General features: G+C 33.8%; 1 protein-coding gene across 2 annotated transcripts in view; it reads right to left on the reverse strand.

Moving 5' to 3' along the window:
* KCNH5 (potassium voltage-gated channel subfamily H member 5) overlaps positions 1–21,794 on the reverse strand; it is a 346,402-nt gene that overhangs the window by 225,605 nt on the left and 99,003 nt on the right. For both annotated transcript variants that reach the window (XM_025049120.1, XM_006915107.3), the window contains 3 exons: positions 16,355–16,478; positions 6,932–7,038; positions 2,790–2,918 (listed from right to left, as the gene is read on the reverse strand). In XM_025049120.1, coding sequence (XP_024904888.1) covers positions 2,790–2,918; positions 6,932–7,038; positions 16,355–16,377 — 259 coding nt within the window. In that variant the 5' untranslated portion in view covers positions 16,378–16,478. The remainder of the gene's footprint in view (positions 1–2,789; positions 2,919–6,931; positions 7,039–16,354; positions 16,479–21,794) is intronic.

Consider the following 21,794-nt stretch of genomic DNA (forward strand, 5'->3'; position numbering starts at 1 on the left):
AACTTTCTTTCTATAAATAGGCTACATAGTTACAGATACTACCACTAATGTTCAGTGGGTCAAAACTGTAATCTTCCTGGCCAACTTTAGCTGTGTCCTGAAATCACTTAAAGTAAATGAGAGAAAATATTCACCAAATAAATATAAATATAAATAATATACATATACATATACACATACACATACACATATACATATACATATTTTTAAAGAAAAGACTGAGACATAAAAGCCTTTTACCCAGTCTGGCTCCCATTCATGTGTGAAGGCAAGAATATATTAGGTCACAAATCATATAATAATCATTTGTCTTTTATTTTAAAATACATCACTTAAAGATATCATCAGCTGTTAATTGTAGGTTTTTCATAGATGTTGTTTATCAATTTGAGGAAGTTCCCCTCTACTCCTCCTGCACTAAGAGTTTTTATCACGAATGGGTGTTGGGTTTTGTCAATGCTTCTATGCAAACTGATATGATCATAGTATGTTTCTTCCTCAGCCTGTTGATATGGTGAATTACAATGACTGATTTTTAAATTTTGAACCAGCTTTACATATGTGGAATAAATCCCACTTGGTCATTGTGAATAATTCTTTTAAAACACTGCTAGATTCTATTTTTGTGGAAGATTTTTATATTCATGAGAAATACAGGTCTGTAATTTTCCTTTCTTACAAAATCTTTGTCTGGTTTTAGTCTCAGGGTAGTGTTGGCCTCAAAGAATGGGAAGAGTTCTCTCTATTTCTGTTTTCTGGAAGGGAGTGAATTTGCCAATGAAACCATCTGTACCTAGTGTTTTCTTGTTTTGGAAGTTTATTAATTAATTCAATTTATTTAAGAGCTATTGGATGATTCAGGTTATCTATTTTCTCTAGTGTGAGTTCTGGTAGTTTGTGTTTTTAAGGAATTGACACACTTTAACTAAGTTATCTATTCGGTAGCTATAGAGCTATTCAAAGTATTCCTTTACAATGCTTTAATGTCCATCGGATGGGTTGCGATGGCCCTTCTTTAATTTCTGATATTGGTAATTTGTATCTTCCCTATTCTTCTTGGTTAGCCTTGCTAGAGGTTTACTGACTGTAATAATTTTTTCAAAGAATCAGCTTTGGGTTGTAGTGATTCTCTCTAATGTTTTTCTATTTTCTATTTCATTGATTTCTGCTCTAAGATTTATTTCTTGTCTTCAGTTTGTTCTTCTTTGGCTACTTCCATAAGGTAGAAGCTTAGGCTATTAATTTTATATCTTTCCTCTTTTCTAATATATGCATTTAGTGTTATAAATTTTCCTCTAAGCAGTGCTTTCGCCGCATCCCACATATTTGATAAGTTGTATTTTTATTTTGATTTAGTTCAAAATATTTTTCTAATTTACCTTTAGGCTTCTTCTTTGATCTATGGCTATTGAGAAAAGTGTTCATTTCCAAACATTTGGGGATTTTCTAGTTTAATTCCACTGTTGTCTAAGAACATATTTTATAAGACTTCTATTCTTTTAAATTTGTCAAGGTGTGTTTTATGGCCAGAATCTGATCTACCTAATGAACGTTCCATTAAGCTTGAGAAGAATATGTATTCTGCTGCTATTGGCTGGAGCACTTTGAATTTTAAAACAAACAAAAGAGCATTAATTAGAAGACTATTCTAAACTTCCTAGATACTGGTTCTATGAGTAAAGGTAGAGAAACAGGTAAGATGGATCCGAAAGTGAATGAATACTTTATTCAATCATCAATTTATTCAATTTAATAAACATATTTCCAGAAATACTCACAAATGAATTGTTCTATATTATACTTCAAATGGTTTACAAATTGTAAAATTTTTTCTTGCAATTTGATGCTAACCAGAAACTGAACGGGTAATAGTAATACGTATGTGATTTCATATGCTGAGAATAAATGTAATGTAACTTTTTCTACAATTATGATTACAATTGAAAATATTAAAGTTTGTATGCCAGTTGTTTAAAAAGAGGTAAGACAAGGCCATTTTTGCCAAATGCAAAAAGGAAGACATTTCATTTTTAGTCTCCTAAAAGATTATTAAAAATGTTTCATAAAAGTTTTTAAGGATATTTCAAATTTTCATTCATATGACGCCAATATCTAATTTAAACATAACTGGAGAGAATAAAATAACAGTAAAAGGACATGCCGCTGACTAATGTTTTCTATAGCAGTCTCTCTGAATAGTATAGTTGGTAAGACTCCAATTAGAATGTTTTCATTTTCCAGATACTCTCTTGATGACAAACTTGTTCTTTACATAATCTAGCAACATCTACCAAAGAGATTACAACAGCCAAAGAAATAAAAGGTGAAAGGTAACCTGACAAAGTCAACTAATCAAACTCTAATCAATTTAGCAAAATTCAATCAACTGTGTTCTAATATGACTTCACCCAAACTAACCAACAAATTGTTAGACATTTTGTTTCTAAAACTCACCATGTTATAAGTTGTTAAAATTCCCATTATACTGATTCTAAATAAATAACGTTCTATGAAATCTCTTCCTTATATCTTTCCTTGATTTCTCTTATTATAAGTTTAGCAACTATTATTTCGATTCTCTGTTTCCATTCAAACAATATGATTGAATTAAACTGATTTGGACAATTGCTAATATGAACGTGAAGCAAAAGAAGGGCCAGCTTAAGCAACAGATTTTGGTAAAATGATGATGATGATGATGATGATGATGATGATGATGATGATGATAATAATAATAAAATTTAAGTGGCAGCCTAATTCTTAAGTGTGGTAACTCCTTTGAAAATTACCTTTTGTTGAATCATCCTCTATTGGCTGCTTGAACAACGTGATATCCTTGAAAGTGCATAGGAACAAGACCACTTTTTCATGCTCATTTCTTATTGGTGCAATTTGCATATAAAACCAAACAGGGGTTCCTATAAGAGAAAGAAAGGACAAGAGTATGACACAGCCACAGCAATGACTTGGTCTCCTGCCTGCCCTCTTCCCTCAGCTGCCAACTGCTATGCCAAGAATCAGCACCAAAACAACAATATTTTAATTGCTAAAAAGAATTCTTTAAAAAACCTTTAATTTTATATCAACTACCAATTGCTCAAAAATTAATAAACATATTTTTCAACCCAAAATATCAAAATCTGAAGGTAAAGCACAGGGTGTCATTTCTTAATGCAGGAGCACAAAGGCAGTCTCACTACTTAAGTAAAACCAGCATCACCTTAGTTCTGGACCCCTATACCACTGCTGCTCCCACTAACTTCCTTTTGATAGTCTCACCAAGTGTGACCACTCCTACACGCTTCTTCTTGTCACTTTGAGAAGTATTTCCAATTGACTCCAAAAGTAATATCTGTTGCTCTGGGAAGTATTCCTCTAGGAGAAACATCTGAAATGCTCTCAGATAGACTTACAAGATAGCTCTATGGCTTTGACTACGCCCCACATCAGAGAAAGAAGATGTGACATAAAGCCTGATGTACACAGAGCTCTATTTGAAGCCTTTACGGAAATGTTAAGAATAAAATGTCCCCAGCACTGCTTCCTACCTCCCTCACTCAAAGCATCAGGCTGAACTCTGTCACTAGGTTCCTCAAACAGTGGCTCTTGCAGACTCCAGAGGACAGACAGTTTCAAAGGGTTCAAGGCTTAGGTTTTGAACAAATCAGGAATTGGCATCATGTCAAATAAATATTTGAAGACAAGAGAAATGGCTTCAAAAGAGTAATTATCCACTAAACAGTAAAACACTGAAGAAATGTTCCATCATAATCAAAAAGACACATTTTCCATCATATTGGTTCTAAGCCACAGTGCAGTAAAGCCCTCCAAAGAGTCTATGTTAAGGACATAAAGGCTTTTGTCAAGTTTGGGGTATAGGGAGTGAAATGTGCAACTAGTAATAGACTCTAGGTGACAGCTGATAGCCTATTAGTGGCTTTTAATTAAAAACAAATAAGAAACACTTCCATACACATAGCCAAAAAAAAAAAAAAATAGCCACATCATAATGTCACTAAAAAAGAGAATTTGCCATTTAGACAAGAGGAGGTGACTAAACTACCAGGTTCAAGAAGTCAGAGAATTAAAGAGAGGAGATTTCTATGGGAATATTCAGTTCTGACAATATTCAGTTCTTTACAGGCCCAGGAGGCCTATGAAAGGACATGGTCCTTTCTGAAATGATTACGGGATGAGACAGGGACCTCCGAAGCAATTACACCATCTTCCAGAGAGTCTTATTCTTTGTTTTCTGCTTCTTATTTTACACAGTGTGTCCGGACACTGTGAGTGATGTGCACTGTTATACAAATCACCAGACCCAGATGCTAGCAGATACATGGCCTATGGCTGTTCCATCATAGTGAGCTTGAGGCAGCAGGCTCATAAACTGAGAGAAAAGGGCATTAAACATAAGTTGTTTTCCAAGGTCTGTTAGAAATCTGAGCAAAAAGAGATGATGCTACAGCTCATATCTTTCTATGAAAACAGCAACATTTCAAATTTTGGCATAGAGTCAGGGCTGTTTTTTTCAAATTGCTTTCAGATATCATGGTGTACTTTTGTCAAGTTGAACCACAGGGTCAGACTTCCCCAAGCAGGCTGAGTACTAGCTGAGTGGCTGGTGAAACCTACATATTCTGGAGTTGAGGTCCACTGGGATGGTAAGTCTAGGAAGGTTAGGCATAGAGGCCTGTAGCTGCTAGAAATTCAAGGCAGTGCCCTTTGTGTAGATAGAAAGAGCCATTTTCAATCATCATTTCAGAGCCACTGTTTCTTTCCCAGCAGTAGAAACAGCCCCCTGCTAACCAAAGCAATAGGCCTAAAGATTAGAAGTTGCAAACCAAAATGTCAATCGTGACCCATGTTAAATAGGATATACCTCAATCTCCCCATTTGCAAAATGGTATTTAACTGAATCATTTAATGAAAGTATTGGGAGGAGCTGGTATTCAAGCATTTCCCAAAAGAGTTTTCTACAGACATGCTAATTTTCCTATTTAACATTGAAAAAAGTTGCAAGAATACACTTTTTTCCGTTGATGTTCAAAGCTTTCATTTACTTATGAGATTTTTTACAGCTTCTTTTAAAAACTGTAGAACTTCAATAATATCTATCCTTCATATTAAAGAAAAAATAACTCAGTTCAGATACTACACAAAAGGAGATGGGAGTTTTAATCTATAGTGCTTTGGGCTGTATCTCCTATAAGCTCTAAGCAGACATCTACACATATATTGATACTTATCTGAAAAGAACCAGACAGGCCTGAACAAAGGTCTGTCATTTCATCCATTAAAATAAGCACAATATCTAAACCACCTTGGAAGGAGACTTCTGCAAATGTAAAATTCAAGTTATTGCTGACATGATTTAAAAGATATTAACAAACAGAATTTCCACTAGACTATTTTTGAGAAACTCAGAAACTATAGACTTGGCTTTGATGCTTTAAAATCAGGCAAAGATTTACTAATTCAGCTTAAATGTCAAAGTGAAATGACCTTAGTAATATGAAACATTCTTAAACTATTTGCTAAACTTAAGACATATATCTAAGTCATTCAAGAGATAACAATACTATAAGAAAATGAAAGGGGGTTTTGGCATAAGAGTCCACTAAAAATTATCAGTATGGATTTGGACCTGATGAAAAAGACCCAGAAAGCATTTAGAGCCTGACTTCTCTCTTACAGAGGCATAGCTTATCATTCAGAGTGGATCATTTTCTAGATGACAAGCCAAAAGACATTTGGCTATGACTTCAAAGAGATATTCTTCTTCGGTCTTGATTCTAAAATAAAAGATAAGATGCTAAGACTTCCCTTAGGTAAAACCATGAAAGACATGTTGCCATGACCAAGAGTACCACTGTGGAGTGATAACTACGGTTGTTGCCATCTCTATTAATCAAAAGAAAAACCTAAGTTCAATTCCAAATATTCCACAGAGGACAAATGTTTAAGGTAAAATGGAGAGAATAAATGATGTTCCACAAGATCCAACAGGCACTGAACACAGAACAAGTGTTTCCGGTTGAAGCCAAAATGTGTTCCAACCTGGAGAAGAATTTTGTAACCATCAACTTCCACTAAAAATAATTGGCTTTGCTATCATTTACCATTAACACTTTAAATAAATGAATCCATTTTGAGAAGTGACTGTTCATTTCAAAAAAAAAAAAGGAAGGTTATTTTGGGAAAGCAGCAAAAAGAAATAAAGGTAAGGAACTATAGCAACAGAACAAATTAGAAAGAAATATTGGCTGATGGGTGTACTAGCTCATTTTCTGTTTGTTTGGTTTCTTCCTCCAAACACTGGTGGAGAGTCCATACCATGAGGTCTTATGTGATTATATAATGGACAACTGGCCACTCACAAATCTCATCCTAGACAACAGCTCACAACAATCAATATAAATTTATCAGATATTAATGGCTTGTTCTAAGAGTAATGACTATTTCCACAAGTTAGGTCTTAGTCCAGCTAAAGGCCATATTGGTAAAGATTCACCTCAAGTAGATACCTCATATTCACATGTTATCTATGTATGTATAGAAAGGTAATCACACATACCCAGTGATACCAATCACCTTTTCCTTTAAGCGTAAGAACTAAATGAACTTCTTTGTCATTTTTAGTTGGTCATATAACTACAGAATGTTTACCATGAGTATTCACTGCATATTTTGCCATCTGATACAAAAAAAAAATCACATTTAAAATGTACATTTTTCTTCCATTCCTCAAAAGGTTGTTTTTCATAGTCTGAATGATTTATTAATCTTGCTATCTAATTTTACTAACATCCCCTGTCCCTGCCAAGAGAAGCAACAAAGTTTTATAGTCTCTCTACACTATATCTCAACTACCACTGCTAAAGAATAACATTAATAAAGAGTTGACGCATCTTATTGATAATTTACTTACTGTTTTTCTTATACAGAAGAACTTCAAAGCAGTTTGACTCGTAGTTGTCAAAAGTCTGCCTAACTTTCTCAATGGTCTTCTTGTCAGTCAATTCCCCATACATAAAACTGGAAAAAAAAAATCCATTTCGGTTTTGTGTTGCTTTTCAAATACTACATAAAATCATATAGTAGTCTGTGTTGATTAATTATTCAAATTTAGTTACGAATATAATGTTGCTCCCACAAAATGAACTAAAATATGTAAATCATGTTTTAATCATGATTGTTAAACTTCTTGCTAAAAGCTAGCCTTAGAAGTTATTTCAAACAGAGAGAAAAGAAAGAAGTAATCTCACTGTACACAATTCATATATGCACAGATTTCAATTACTGTAGTTTAGTTAAATAATGCCAGTTTCCCAACAATACCAACTTTCAGTTACCAAACACTATTAACTGGGAGTAATCACATGAAGTTCAAAGTTTGCTGGTAGCTCTTCAGTCTACAAATCACTAGTAAATAACAGATAACACATCATGACCAGTGGCCAATCATCTCACTTCTTTCAAAGCCTGTTGGTATTGCTCATTGTGTATCTCTTACTCGGTTCACACACAGAATCAAAGCATGTATGTAGTTGTGTTGCTTTCTTGTCTTGCAGTGATAAATCCTTATGACATTTTATAAAAATAGAAATCAAAAGCAAGAATTAGTCATCAAAGATTAAAGTCCATCAAAGAAATGAAAATGATAATGCCGAAAGAGAATATGAATTGAACATAAATGAAGTTATAGAAGAAATAAATGAATGTGGGAAAGCTGACATTACTGCCATTGAGAGATTCTAGATATGCAGCCAGAGAACCTTAGTGAAGGTGAATTTATCAATGTAAATCAAGAAAGTGATCACGACAAAAAGGATCAAGGTTTCTCAGAGGAAGTGATGCCAATTAAAAAAAAACAATGATATTAAAGAAGCCCTAGGAGATAGTTCACAACAGTGTGAGTGGAAGGATAAAAGAGTTAGAGTTGATTCAAACCTAGAGGGAAGTATGACTATTTGCAGAGATAGAAAAAAAACGCTCTCTTTGTGTCATAAGTTATATTATAAGAAAGCAAGAAACGTTCAAATGATCCATGCTGCTTTTTCACAAAGAAATGAAACACTTTAATTCTCAATGCTTCTAATGTTCTGAATCACAGTGTACTAAATAAATAGTAGTTCTACTAATATTATTTTCATGCATTTATAACCAACAGTAGGAGAGTTTTTAATGTTTTGACAAACATTGCAAAAGGTCACAGAACATTTTTTCCAAAGAGTATTAGGATAGTATTACATGGTTTCAGAATGCATGATCTTTTTCATACTTTCATACTATATGAAATGTGAACATTTCATATTACACATAAAACACTGATATTCTCATCATTTATGTGGATTTTTTAAATATATATATACAAATAAGGCTAATGGGAGGAAAATACAGGTGACAAATTGAAGAAGACATACACTATTACTATGGCTAAAAGAACATACAAAATGAATTAAAGAGTGAGCTTTTACATGCCACATGAATTTTCCTAATGTTTAAAATTACCTATTTTTCTACAAGAAATTCACCAAAAATCTGATAATCTACAAAACAGAACTCAGTTAAGGACTACAAGCCTCTACAACTCTACCCTGATGCTTTCACGATCATCAATTGTTCATCTGGTTTAAGATACACAGTTCTACTAGCTAGTATACTTGTCTAGGTCATTGTTCCCACGAGGAAGGAATAAGTTTTTGAAGCCTCAAGTATATCTTTATTGTTGCTTTTTTCCAGTTTTCAATGAGTTAGCATGTTGGCCAGAAGCAAATCCAAGTGTGGTGGGGCCTGAAGCTTATACACATTTTAGGAGCCCTCTTTACAGAAAAGAATACGAAATTATAAAACAAAATTAGGCACAGAGGCTTGAAAGACATCTACTCAAGTTAGGGCCCATGAAGGTTAAGATTCATTATCCTCTTGGAAAAACTACCTCTAAATGTAACAATCTAGAAAATTTACAACCTGAAAAGCATAGTTTGTTAGTAGGATCCACCAAAAACTAGCAGGATTCAATAGCAAGGCCATATCACAACTAGGAATTAGAGCAACACAGGCCAATCTTATGGTAACACTAACCTAAGAAACTAGAATTCCAAAAACTAAGAAATGAAAGAAAGCAGATGAGGCAGACCAAAGATTGCCCTAGCAATCTGCAGCTTGCCTTTTCGATTACGATATTTCAATATTTTATTAAAAAAAGATATTTGCAGTTGTCATTATAATAGTAAAAATGAATAAGAATCTCGGAATAAAATAACAGACTCTAATTCCATAATCTTACAGCTAAACTAACACATGAAACTTCAGCGTCTGCCTGTAAGATGGCAGTGAAAAGCCACTTCCCACCTAAGCCTGGGTTTCAGCTCATGTGAGTTTTTGAAAATCTCTTGAAGGCACTGCAATGAAATTAGAATACTTCAGTTAGAAAGCGCAAAGTCCCTCCCTCCAAAAAATAAAACATTAGTCTAATACTGTTAATAATATTCTTTACAGACAGGTGAACTTTTTTAATCAACCAGTTTTTTGAATGATGATAATGATAACTGACTGTATTTTTAATCTAAAAACTCTTTAATAAAGAGAAAACATTAGAAACAAAAATAAAAAGATAAGAAAAAGTTAATTAAGCTAACTAAATGTTTGTGGTCTTAAGAAAATAAAAACCATTTTACTCCTTTTACTAAATGTCAAGATTCAATAAACTGAAACACAATATTTAAAACTGGTCAACAACAACACCAAAAAAAAACATTTTAAAAAGCATCTATAATATAACAGGCAATTAGGATAAAAATCATAAAAAAAATACACTCTAATCAAATATAAAATTAAGTTACAACTAAAAAGAGACTGTTTTGGAAACTGATGTAATAATACCACTTAGGAAATATAACACAAGTTTGATTCAGCCAAAATTCTGGAGAGAAGATGAAAATCAGCAATTTTTCAAATAAACTATGAAAATCCTATTATATATTCTTCATTATTTTAGCCCTCCTAATGCTAAAATCTCCTGTCCTAAGAATATAAAGGCATTTTTAAGAAAAAAATCCCAAACTATTACCATCATAACACTTTTTATAAAGATAGTCTTTTATTTCTTACATTGTTTCACTTCTATTATAAATTACTTCTACAACTGCACTGTGTGTTTGATTGGAAGGAAAAATTAGATGCACAGAAGCAATCTATCTCTGCTATGATATTAAGCAGTCATGATATAACAGAGGACTACTGCACTTGGAGGACTATAATTCACAGACAAGTGGTATAAACTCGCTCACTCTTAGTTTCCTCATCAGTAAAATGATGATAATGTTAATATAGCCCAGAGGGTGAGATTAAAGGGATAATGCCCATGAAGTTGCAAATTAGACTGTTTTACATAATGGCTGAGCTATTACCGGAATGCTTCTTGTGGGTGAATTTAAAAGAAGGCCCTTCCAGCCCCAATCCCGTTGCTTCTGCACCATTCTAGGGCTTGGGCTACACTTGCTAATGGACAGGATCACTGAGTCTTAAAGGGAGATGCCCATCATTCTGTGTGCCTTCTTTGCAAGCCCATGAGGTGGAAGCATAAACTCACCCAGGGCCTGCTCCTGGATAATCTGGCCACTTCTCTTGCCACACAAATAACTGGTAGTAAGATTTGGTCCTGGGAGTAAAGCAGTTTTCCTCGGGCCTGGGCTAAGCCATGTCCAGCTTGCCTAAGCATTTGGCAGTGTATCTTTTGTGTATATTGTGCCCTAGGAAACTTATGGAGACAAGTGACTTTGGTTTATAACAGGATTTACTTATTCCTAGATCCCTTGTTCTGCCATCAAAATCTCACAAACAAGCATCATTATGATACCTCACAGTAAGAATGGCTATTATGTTGATAGACTTCCGAGAGAGAAAAGAATCTTAAAAACTGAAAAAAATATATAACCTAATCATGATTTCCTTCATCTATCTCAATTCGCTAATGGTCAAACAATGTTCCTGGACTAAAACACTGCATTCAGTCACCACTAGAAAAAAAATATTACCATCTACGGGCTGTAGTTCACATGCTAGCAAATGCTTCATTACAGAAACCACACAGATTGACTTAATGCAGTTGGTAAATGTGGTCTTCGGCACAGAAGCAGCCATAAGAGTAAAATCATCACAAAAGTTAATGGGAGGATGGGCTGAGATCTGCAGTCAAAGGATCAAAAAAGATGCCTAAGAGAGAGGAGGAGGAGGAGGAGAATTTAGAAATAAATAAGAACGAAGCTTTTAAACTCTGAAAAAAAAAAAATTTGGAATAAATCAAAGCATTACTTTATATAGTAGATTGTGACCAAAAGGTTTCACAGCCTATTAATTTATATGGGCTTAAGAAGACTAGATAGAGTCATAAAGGTCAGACTCATGACATAATTAAGGGATTCTAGGGATAGTACTGGACATCTCTAACCTCAGAGCGTGAACATCACTGAGGCACCTCTGGTGTCCAACACTTTCCCTCAGTGCCACTGTATGAAGCAGCACCCTCAGCCAAATGGAACTAGACTGACTGAGATCCATCATGTGTAATGTGCTCTTGTTGGCTGAGATAATCTTGTGTTATAAAACTACTTGTGAAATACATCCAATAAATTGTCTCTTAATATCTCTGCTTCATTCTCTAATTTGATGGCTTGGGCAAAGGATTATTAATGGACCTTTCCAGAAAAAAAAAAAAATGATTTTGAAAGCATCTATCTACTCCAATCTTCCTTACCTACATGATTGCTCTTCTCACCCCTTTATCCTAAAAACAAAAACAAAACAAAAGGAGGGGAAAAAAAGGAGAATGGGCTTTTAAATGTTTCCAGTTAATGAAAGATAAAATGCTAAAGTGGTTTCTACCTAAACAATGAGAGTAAGTCTTGAATGTCAGGGTTTCCTAGGGGTCATAAGATAAGATCATATGCTTTAAATGCTATTGACTCAGAACCTACAATCTCGTCAAACATGCAATGTGTTTTGCGTCCTTCAATAAACAGCAAAACAATCCAAAGGCATGGAATGCAATTATTAGACAATAAAATGGACTAGATTTGAAATTCTAGAAATCCTGAAGTGTCATAACAATATTTTTTTAAATTTTAGCTAAAATAAGAATGAGACAGTACATAGCATACATCACATTTATTAAAATGGAAATTTAGATACTATTATGAAGCACAAGATGTCAGAAAACTAATATCCTCAACTCATGTGTGGTGAGAGTAAAAATAGAAGGCTACCTGACAGCAATCTGAGAGCGGTTAATTTATAAATTCCATATATATTCTACTACCTAGCAATCCTATTTCTGGGCATAGACAGAAAACTTCTCACATGGGGCCACAAGAAAAAGTGTAGGAGGATATCGATCTCCAAGTTGTTTGAGGCAGCAAAGTGTCAGAAGTTGGAGTTTATGACTAATAGAACAAATAAATAAAATGAAAGCTGGGAAGAAACTGGAGCATTATACAACAGTCAGACATAATGAAATAGATTACCACATAGCAACATAAAAAAAATCTCAAAAACATAACATTGAGTGAAAAAAATAAGAAACTATAAGTCTTACTGCATGATACATTATGTGGGTCTTAAAAAACAAACACACATGAAGTGATATTTTTTAAGAATACATATATTTAATAAACAAAAGATAGAGTAGAAAGACATAAATAAACACACTATAATAAATAACTATGGAAGAGGAAGGGGGATACGATGAAGGGGAAAAGAAATAAAAGGGAAAAAAATAAAATAGCTTGCCCACAGAGAGTACGATAATAATATTGGGACAAACTGAGGAGTATGTCTGTTTAGATTCTTTGCACTTAATCTAATGAGGGAAGGGTTTGGAAGGACAATAAAACAAACGAAGGAAGGAAAGAAGGAAGGAAGGAAGGAAGGAAGGAAGGAAGGAAGGAAGGAAATCTTAGCCTCTTGATACTGTAAAATCACAAATTATTATTTTTGATTAAAATTATTTGGTGACAATTGATTAACAAAATAAGTTTCAAGTGTATCATTCAATAGTAAGTCATAAATACATTGCATTGTATGTTCACCACCCAGAGTTTTTAATTTTCCCATAAAACAATTCATATTTGAACATTTAAAAAATAGAACATTAGTCTTTATTCAGTTATTACTTTAATCTTATTGACTTTAATCCAACTAATACAAGTGGTATATAAAGGTGATTTTTTTGAGCATCTAAAGTGTCACATTTTTTTCCACAAAAAATGTCATATTTTTTCCACTGATTTGTAGTTTCTTATTCTGTTATGTTTGTTTAAAACTTATCATTATTAAAATCAATAAAATTCTTTGCATTATTTACAAAGCTATCCTCAATGTCAAATAATTTATCTCTATACTCAATTGAATTTCAGTGATTCCAAAACTCTATAACTTTTTGCTGCTGTATTTATAAATGTGTACATAATTTTCTTCCTCTCTCAGTTTCCTTGTGTCTCATATTCAAAGGCTTTTATAGATTTATACAGGAAATTTGTAAACAAATGAGAATCATGTTGCAGATACTGCTTTGTAAACTGATTTTTTTGTTTAGTCGGTTGGTTGATTTTATGTTTTACTTAATAACATGTTGTTAGCTTCTTCCAGAGTTATTATCCTTCCAACATACGATTTAGAAAGTTAGGGCTTTGCCATATTTTTTAACAAATCTACTACTGGACATTTTGATTATTTTCCAATCTTCATTCTTCTAAAATATACTGCAACATAAAATGAGTATAGTTTAATTTTTAAAAGGGATGAAGAAATTTAAAGGGGGAGTACATAAAAACAAACTATGCCTCTTGGAAAACCTGATAGGGCTCAAACATCATTTGCTAGTCTTCATTGCTCTGTGACGGCATTAAACTTACTGCAATTTTTAGATTAGCTAAACATACGGGATATTTTGTGCAATCAAGTAATAACTGCTTATGTTAAGAATATTATCATTTTGAAAATAGTCTCTAAAATCGTGAAAGAGAGGTTTGAGGGAGAATTGCATACTTCTTCTCAGAGTGAAAAAGCATAACATAATCCAAAGCTCTCCTCTCTATTACCCACCTCAAATACCATAATCCTTGGGGTGAAATACAATTAAAAAAAAAGCATGTTATATGGAAGCACGTGAGACCTAGGTTAGGGTTTACTGTAAAACACGCCAACCCAATTCAACAAATACTGACACAAAACACGGAACTGTGTCCTAGTGCATACAAAAATGTACAAGATGGAATCCCTACTTTCAATGCCTTTATAATCTGGTACTGGTGGTGGGAGGGAAAATGCAACTCTTTAAGAGGAGAGAATATGCTAATATAACATGTCAGCATTTTTTAAATGAACTCTTTTGTAGGAAAACTGCACATGCTAAAGAAAACAGCCTGAGGGTGGGGCAGATTCATGGGAAGCAAGAATAGATGGCAGCAGGACTTTAAAATATTTCCAGATATGAAGAGCAATACTTCTCAAAAACGACAACAAAAGCAACAGCAAGAAAACCCCAAGGGATAAGGAAAGCTAATTTAACCATATGATGATGCCAAATGACGAACTGTGGAGAGTCAGAAGGGGAAAACCGTATCTTGTTGAGAGAATTATAAATACCTTCAGGTGGAAGATGGCATTGAAACAGGCGTTGGCATGATGATGGGATGTCCGCAGTCCAAGAAAAGGAAATGGGAGCATCTACCTACATTCTCTGAAACTCTTTATAGAGTCTATTCCACAAGTAAGATCTGTCATAAAACCTTTTCCTAATCTAAACTCTGCTGAGACATAAGAGAACAGAGACACTCAATACAAATCTTAATCTCCAAGAACTCACATCATACACCGTAGGGGAAGCGCTAGCCCAAGAGCTAATATCTACTCAACAGATAAGGCACGAAAGACATAAGTGGTCCCAAAGGGGATTTCTCAACGAGGGACCACAGTTTTTCATCATTCTATTTACCAATTTCAGATGTAGGAGTGAAGACACAGTGTGAGAATGATGTAGTAAAGAGAAAAATGAGGATCATTTGGAAGAGGATAAATTAAAAGGATGTTTGACAGAATATTTCTCAAATCTAGCTAAGCATCAGAACCATAGGAGCTGATAGTTAAAAGTATTGATTCCTGCCCCCACCTACCCACCTTGGGTGATTCTGATTTAATAGGCTTGAGGTTAGGTAAGAAAATCTATGTCTTGTAAAACTTCTCTAAGAGATTCCTATGTGTGATCAGGTTTAGACCCCCATAATATGAAATCTTTGCCCTCCATGAAGATGCAGAATACATATATTTGTATATGCATGTGTTTATCGGCATAAAAGAGTAGAGAAAAGGCAAATAAATAATTTATGGACAAGTCTCTTAGCATAAAACTCTACCTCCGTTTTCTCCTCTGAAAATCAAAAAGATTTGAAATAGAAAATAATTTAGATCCCTTGTAGTTCTAAAATAACATGATTTGGGTGCTTAGATAAGTGAGATCTTTAAAGAAAAATTAACTCAAGATAAAACATCCCATCTGGCTTTATTGAAATATTGTGAAAAAGATTTCAGTTATAAATTGGTTTCTTATATAGAGTTTTCTTTTTTTATGATCTTCATTTTTATAATACTCTCTTTAAGCTCACAGATATGGCTCATTTTTAAAAGAATTGTTATAAATAACATAAATGTCAGATTCTGTTTTACATAAGTCAAACAAAATAGCAACAGTACAAGGCATCAACATGACAAAGTATGTATGATTTACACGGGATGTAAGAACTTTATTTTGATGCTCTTTAATTGTTCATGAACATGTCCTACTTGGTTAGGGGTTGTTTATTTTGTTCAAGACAGTTTTGGCAGCAGGAAGTGCTGATGCCATCAGTGGTTCCCTAATATAAGATGCTTTCTTGATCATTCAGCACCTAGAATAGTTCTCGACTCATAGGTTACAAAAAATATTTATTGAATAAATTCATAAACTCACAGATATGCAAAAATCCTTCTCTTTGCAAAAATTTTCACTAATGGCTTTTAAACCATATATTGCCATTGACGATTTAGTCTCCTTAGTATTCTAAGTAACTTTTACCTTATAGTTTTTATATGTGAGCAAGTAAGTTCTGGTGTTAATTCTACTGTGTTGGGGGGAGGATTCCTCCACGCCAACAAGAAGCAATTCTTGGGACACCAGCTCGGGGTTCTATGATTCAAAAATATATTTATTATAAATCACAATATCACTGTGAGTCTAAGTCAGTTTAAGCCTTTTAACCACATTCAGCAATTAGTTAAACTTCAGAAAAGGTTCCTGAGCTGTTCTATTACCTACCTGCAAGTGCTGCTTTTCTGCATGACGTCAGCTCGATGATACCCAGAGAGTTTGCAAAAACCGTCATTACTATAAACTACAGGCCAATCTACAATCTGGGCATTTCCCAGTAAGAAACTCGATTCTAAAGAAGAAAGAAGAAAAAGGAAGATTTTTAGCTTTATTTAACAATGTACTTCTTTCAAGTAATCAAAAAAGACAAATTCATAAAGATAGACAAATGCAACTATGAATTTTTATGTTACACATAATAAAACCTATTCTTGAAATTGACATAATCAATTTAACATGATCATCAAATGCGATCTGCAATAAATAAAAGGTTTGCATTCAAACTAAAAACTCCACTGAAGAGAAGCCAGTTTATAATAGCTCTTTGCATTCAAATATATGCTAAGCTATGAAAACAAGGTACAGTTAATATTAAATAAATGTTTATAACTATAATAATTACACGTAAAAACAGGTGAGTTTATTAAGATTAGGGCTACAATCACTTCTTCACGAATTGAGAATTCAGGACTTGATAAGAGAGGCAAACTTAAATGGCTCCTCCAAAAATTCAATTAATGTATTTTTTGACATGATGAAACAAATTCTTTGTTTAAAAATTAGATTGATCTTAAGAAGTCTAATTTAAAATACCACTGAAGAATCCCTTCTTAAAATAAAATTATTCAAAGATATTATTTTCAACCACATACTACACAGAATTTGGAAACTCATTATTCTAAATAAAGAAACATCTCTGGTCTATTTGCCAAAGTCATAAGCAATAGCTTTAGCAAATTACAGATAACATCATAAATATGTTAGCATTAAAAGGAATTAAAATTAAAATATTAAAGTATAAAAATAAAAAATTATTTTTAAATAAATATTTTAGGAGTAAAAATGCTTTTAAAAATACTTCAAAATATTTAAAATATCTACCAAAAAAATCCCCTTTGAACTCATATTCTACTCTTTTTAGTGTACTAAAAAGATAAATTAACTAATGAGTAGAAAACTAAGTTTAAACTCTGACTCACAGTTGGTCTTCATAAAAATAACAATAGAATTCAACATTTATTGAGTAACTGTTAAGTAAAAGGCACTAGCCTGGGTGAGGCAATAGGCTAGAATAAATAACAGTAAAACATATTTTTACTCTCAAAAAAACTTACATATTAAGAAAAACAAATATATAACAACCAATTACAACTTGATTTAGCAAAATATATGCTAAATCAAAAAGCATAGGACAAAATATGAAAAGAAATCTGTTTCAAAGCACTAAAAACCAACCAAAAATAAATAGAAACTGGAAAAGACAAACTCTTGAAGAAAGGGAGATACATTAAGTGAGATATTCATTTAACTGTTTTTCCCTGAGAGCACTTCCCAATACATATAGTTCATAGGTGACAGAGTTCTAACAGAAAAGTCAAAGGTCACAATTTGGGGCGGCCAGAGCAGATTAAAGTTAATAGGGAGATTCTTTGACATATGGAGCCATAAACCTATATATAAACATACTTCAAATCCTTCTCTGAGGCCTGAACTGTGCATGCACAGGATAAGACTACAAAGGAACCCATCAAGTCCAGAAATGAGAAGAAGACTAAGAGGTAGGCAGAAATTTCACCAGTTCCCCAAGGCTCCAAGATAAATTTCAGAGTTCTAGACCTATCGAGTTAGAGAAGCTTGGTAAATTTCACAAGATTTCCAGTTAGGCCACAGAAGGCCATGCTTTAGGAGTAAGAAACAAGGCTCAGGATAAAAGTCTGTGACTTGGGACTAAAATCAAAAATGTAGAATATAAACTCTCACACACTCACACACAAAAAAAAGGCTAAAATCATGACCAAGGTGATCCATCAGTAATTTGACTACCTGCTAAATAAAATGTATCCTTCTTCAAAGGAAAATAATAAAACCTAAAATCTATACAATGTATCAATATAATGTCCAGTATATAATTAAAAATTATCAGGCATGCAAAAAAAAAAAAAAAGAGAGAGAGAATTGTGACACTAATCAAGGGAAAGATTAGGCAATAGAGAAAGAGGTTAACATGGGAACAGAGAAATAAACAATATAATATCTGAAATAAAAATTGCATGGGATATGTTTAACAGTAAATTAGATCCTGAAAAATAAAGAACAATTTATAAACATTTCAGTGTAAGTTACTGCAAACCGAAGCAAAAAGAGAAAAAGATTAAAGAGACAGGCAGTCTATATTTAGTTGAGTCTGGAAAAAAAAAGATAGAATAAAGCGCAAATGTTATTTGGATAAATGGTGACAAAAATTTTTCCAAACAACATGACAAATAGCAGCCAATAGATCATAGCTCAGTAAACCTCAAGCAAGATAAACAAGAAGCAACCCACAGTAGGAAGGTAACAATAAAACTGCTGAAAACAAAAAATAAAGAAAAAAAGATACAGAGCCTCACATAAATGGTCAACTGACTTTTTGCAAAGATGCCAAGGCAATTTAAAGGGCAAATAAGTCTTTTCAATGAACTGTGCTAAAACAACTGGATATTCATGTGAGCAGAAATTGAACTATGACCCCTACCTCACACCACACACATACACACAAACAATTTAAAATGGATCATAGACCTAGATACAAGAATGAAAACTAAAAAGAAAACAGAAGAAAATCTTTGCAGTGGTGAGGAAGACAAAAATTTCTTAGATAAGACTCATATAAAAATCGTCATAAAAGCAAGTATTATTAAATAAATTAGACACAATCAAAATTAAAATAAACTGCTCATTCAAGGACACTGTCAAGAAAATGAAAAGGAAATCCACAAACCAAGAGAAAACATTCACAGTACAGATAAATAGCTGAGAAAGAACTCCTATCCAGAAAACAAAAAAAATCCTACAAAAGGACAAATGACTTATATAACAAAATAAGCAAATGACTTGAAAACATTTCACAAAAGAATATATACAATGGCCAATAAGCACAAGAATGAGAAGCTCACCATCACCAAGCATCAGAAAAATATAAACTAAAAGCACAATGATAATGATACATCACTGCTCAACCACTAGAGTGGTTATAAAGACTAATAATATAAAATGTTGATGAAAATGTGGAACAACTCAAACTCTTCAGAATTTGCTAGTGCAAATATAAAATGGCACAATCACTTTGGAAAATTGTTTCTTGTAAAGTTAAATATTCAACTATGACCCAGAAATTTCACTCCTAGGCATTTACTCAAGTGAAATGAAAACGTGTTAACAAAAAGACTTACAAAAAAATGTTCACATCAGATCTATTCATAGTAGCCAAAAATTGAAAACAATGCAAATGTCCATCAATAAGAGATTGTATTTAACACTGTAGCATATTCATATTCAACTGTGGGATAGTAGAGGGGCTAGCAAGAAAGAGGCAAAAATAACTTTCTTGCAAAGGTCATTTTTCTTTACCTGCATAAAGGTATAAGTTACACGGGCAATATGCATTTGTCAAAACTAACTGTACTGTACACTTAAGATTTGTGTATTTTACCTCATATAAATCATACCTCAAATTTAAAAGAAAACACAGGAAGACAAAGGAACAGAGAATCAAAAGTTTTAGGAAAACAGCAGCATTTGAGCTAAACCTTAGCTATGAGAACAGTAATATGACCCTTCCTTGGTACATAGGGTGGTTAAAGTGGAGATTAAAATAGCTTATATACACAAAAATGCTTCATAAAGTATAAATTCTACATGGTCTTTTATATATAGCATCAATCATAAATATTTATAATACAATCATCAGAAATTAACTTCTTTCCCCTCTTAGCGCAGGCCAGTTTACCCTATCTAATCCATGTTCCCCACTTCATGCCTACGTAACTGTGGCAGGCCACACAGATAATTGCATGCTCTCCTTGCTTCAATTCATCCTGATATTCAGTCTGGCTTTCACACTACTGTTCACTATCTCCCTGAAGCCCTACCTCCATCCTACCATTCTTCATTTAGATCAAGACTCCCAATTAGTTACATCATCGAATCCTCTCCCAGATTTTCAAAGCCCTCTGAAATTCAGTCTCACCCTCCCTACCTATACAAATATATTTCTCATTACTCCTAAAGTCCATACTACTGCAGTTAAGCCAGTTTCCTCATTATACCACCAAGATATATTCACTCATGATACCTACTGTCCATTCGAAACACTTCCTCCATCCTTCTGCCTATCAAAACTTAAGAACCAGCTCAACTCTACCTTCCCTATGGCACATTCACTGAGTACCACTAAGCCACATTCCCCTCTGCTTACCACCATATCTATCTCCAGCCTTTCGAGAAAAAACTCACTGTTCCCTCTTCACATTGAGTCCATCTCCTCAGCTCCTATTCACTCAACTAACTCCTCTCTGGCTTCTGTCTTCACCACTCCAAGACAGCCAGGATCACCAATAACTTCTCCAAGTCATCAAATCCAAAGGATGCTTTTTACTCATTTCACCTGACAATTTACAAGCCTTGGTAACTATTCTCTCCTTGAAAATTTCTCAATCATTAGCTTTCATTGAATAATAGTCCTCAGTTTCTCTAGACACTCCTTCATTTCCTTTGCAGGTTCAGAATTCTTCATCCATTGAGTATATATTAGAATCTGTCCGCATCAGCTTTTCTTATACTTTCACCTATCTCCATAGATTTGGTAACTCATCATTTTATATCTCCAAACCAAACCTCTTCCATAAATGCTAGATCTTGATATCCAAGTTGACCTCTCCTTTTAGATATCTTAAATGTACCTCAGTAGAATATGCCCATGATGTTTCATTCCTCCAAATCAGATGGTTTTCCAGTGTTTCCTATCTTAGATAATAGACTCATCATCCATGCAATTGTGGAAACCAGAAATTCAGAAGCCATCTTTCAACATCCTTCTCATTACCGCTATATCTAATCCATTACCAAATCATTTTTATCTCTTAGACCTTGCAAGTCTTTCCATGTCTCTGGATCCTCACTATCATCTCCCAATTTCAAGCTTCCCTCACCGCCCTGCCCCCCCAGACCATTCCAAAAAGCTATCTAGATGGTTCACTCTGATCCTTTCTCTGGGATTTCTTCAATGGATGGTCTGCGCTGAAGCCGGACAGGTCTTTTTAAAATTCACATTGGATCATGTCTCCTCCCTGCTTTAACACCCATCGATAGCTTATCATGGCTCTCAAAATGCTCACATCCTTTCCATGGCTTATTATGACCTCGAAGTCTGCTAAACTTCAGCATTCTGTCCCTTGCCCTGAGTATGATAGCCACACTGATTTTTCTTGTATTCTTGTAAGCTTGAAGTTCTCTCCCACTGTAAGAACTTTTAACTTGTCATTCTCACTGCCTAAACACCATTCCTTTCTGCCGTCATCTAGTGGACATCTGTATTTATTTAGATCTGATCTCAGTTGTCATGACTTCA

This window comes from Pteropus alecto, unplaced genomic scaffold (genome assembly GCF_000325575.1).
Source record: "Pteropus alecto unplaced genomic scaffold, ASM32557v1 scaffold276, whole genome shotgun sequence".
Classification (NCBI taxonomy): Eukaryota; Metazoa; Chordata; class Mammalia; order Chiroptera; family Pteropodidae; genus Pteropus; species Pteropus alecto.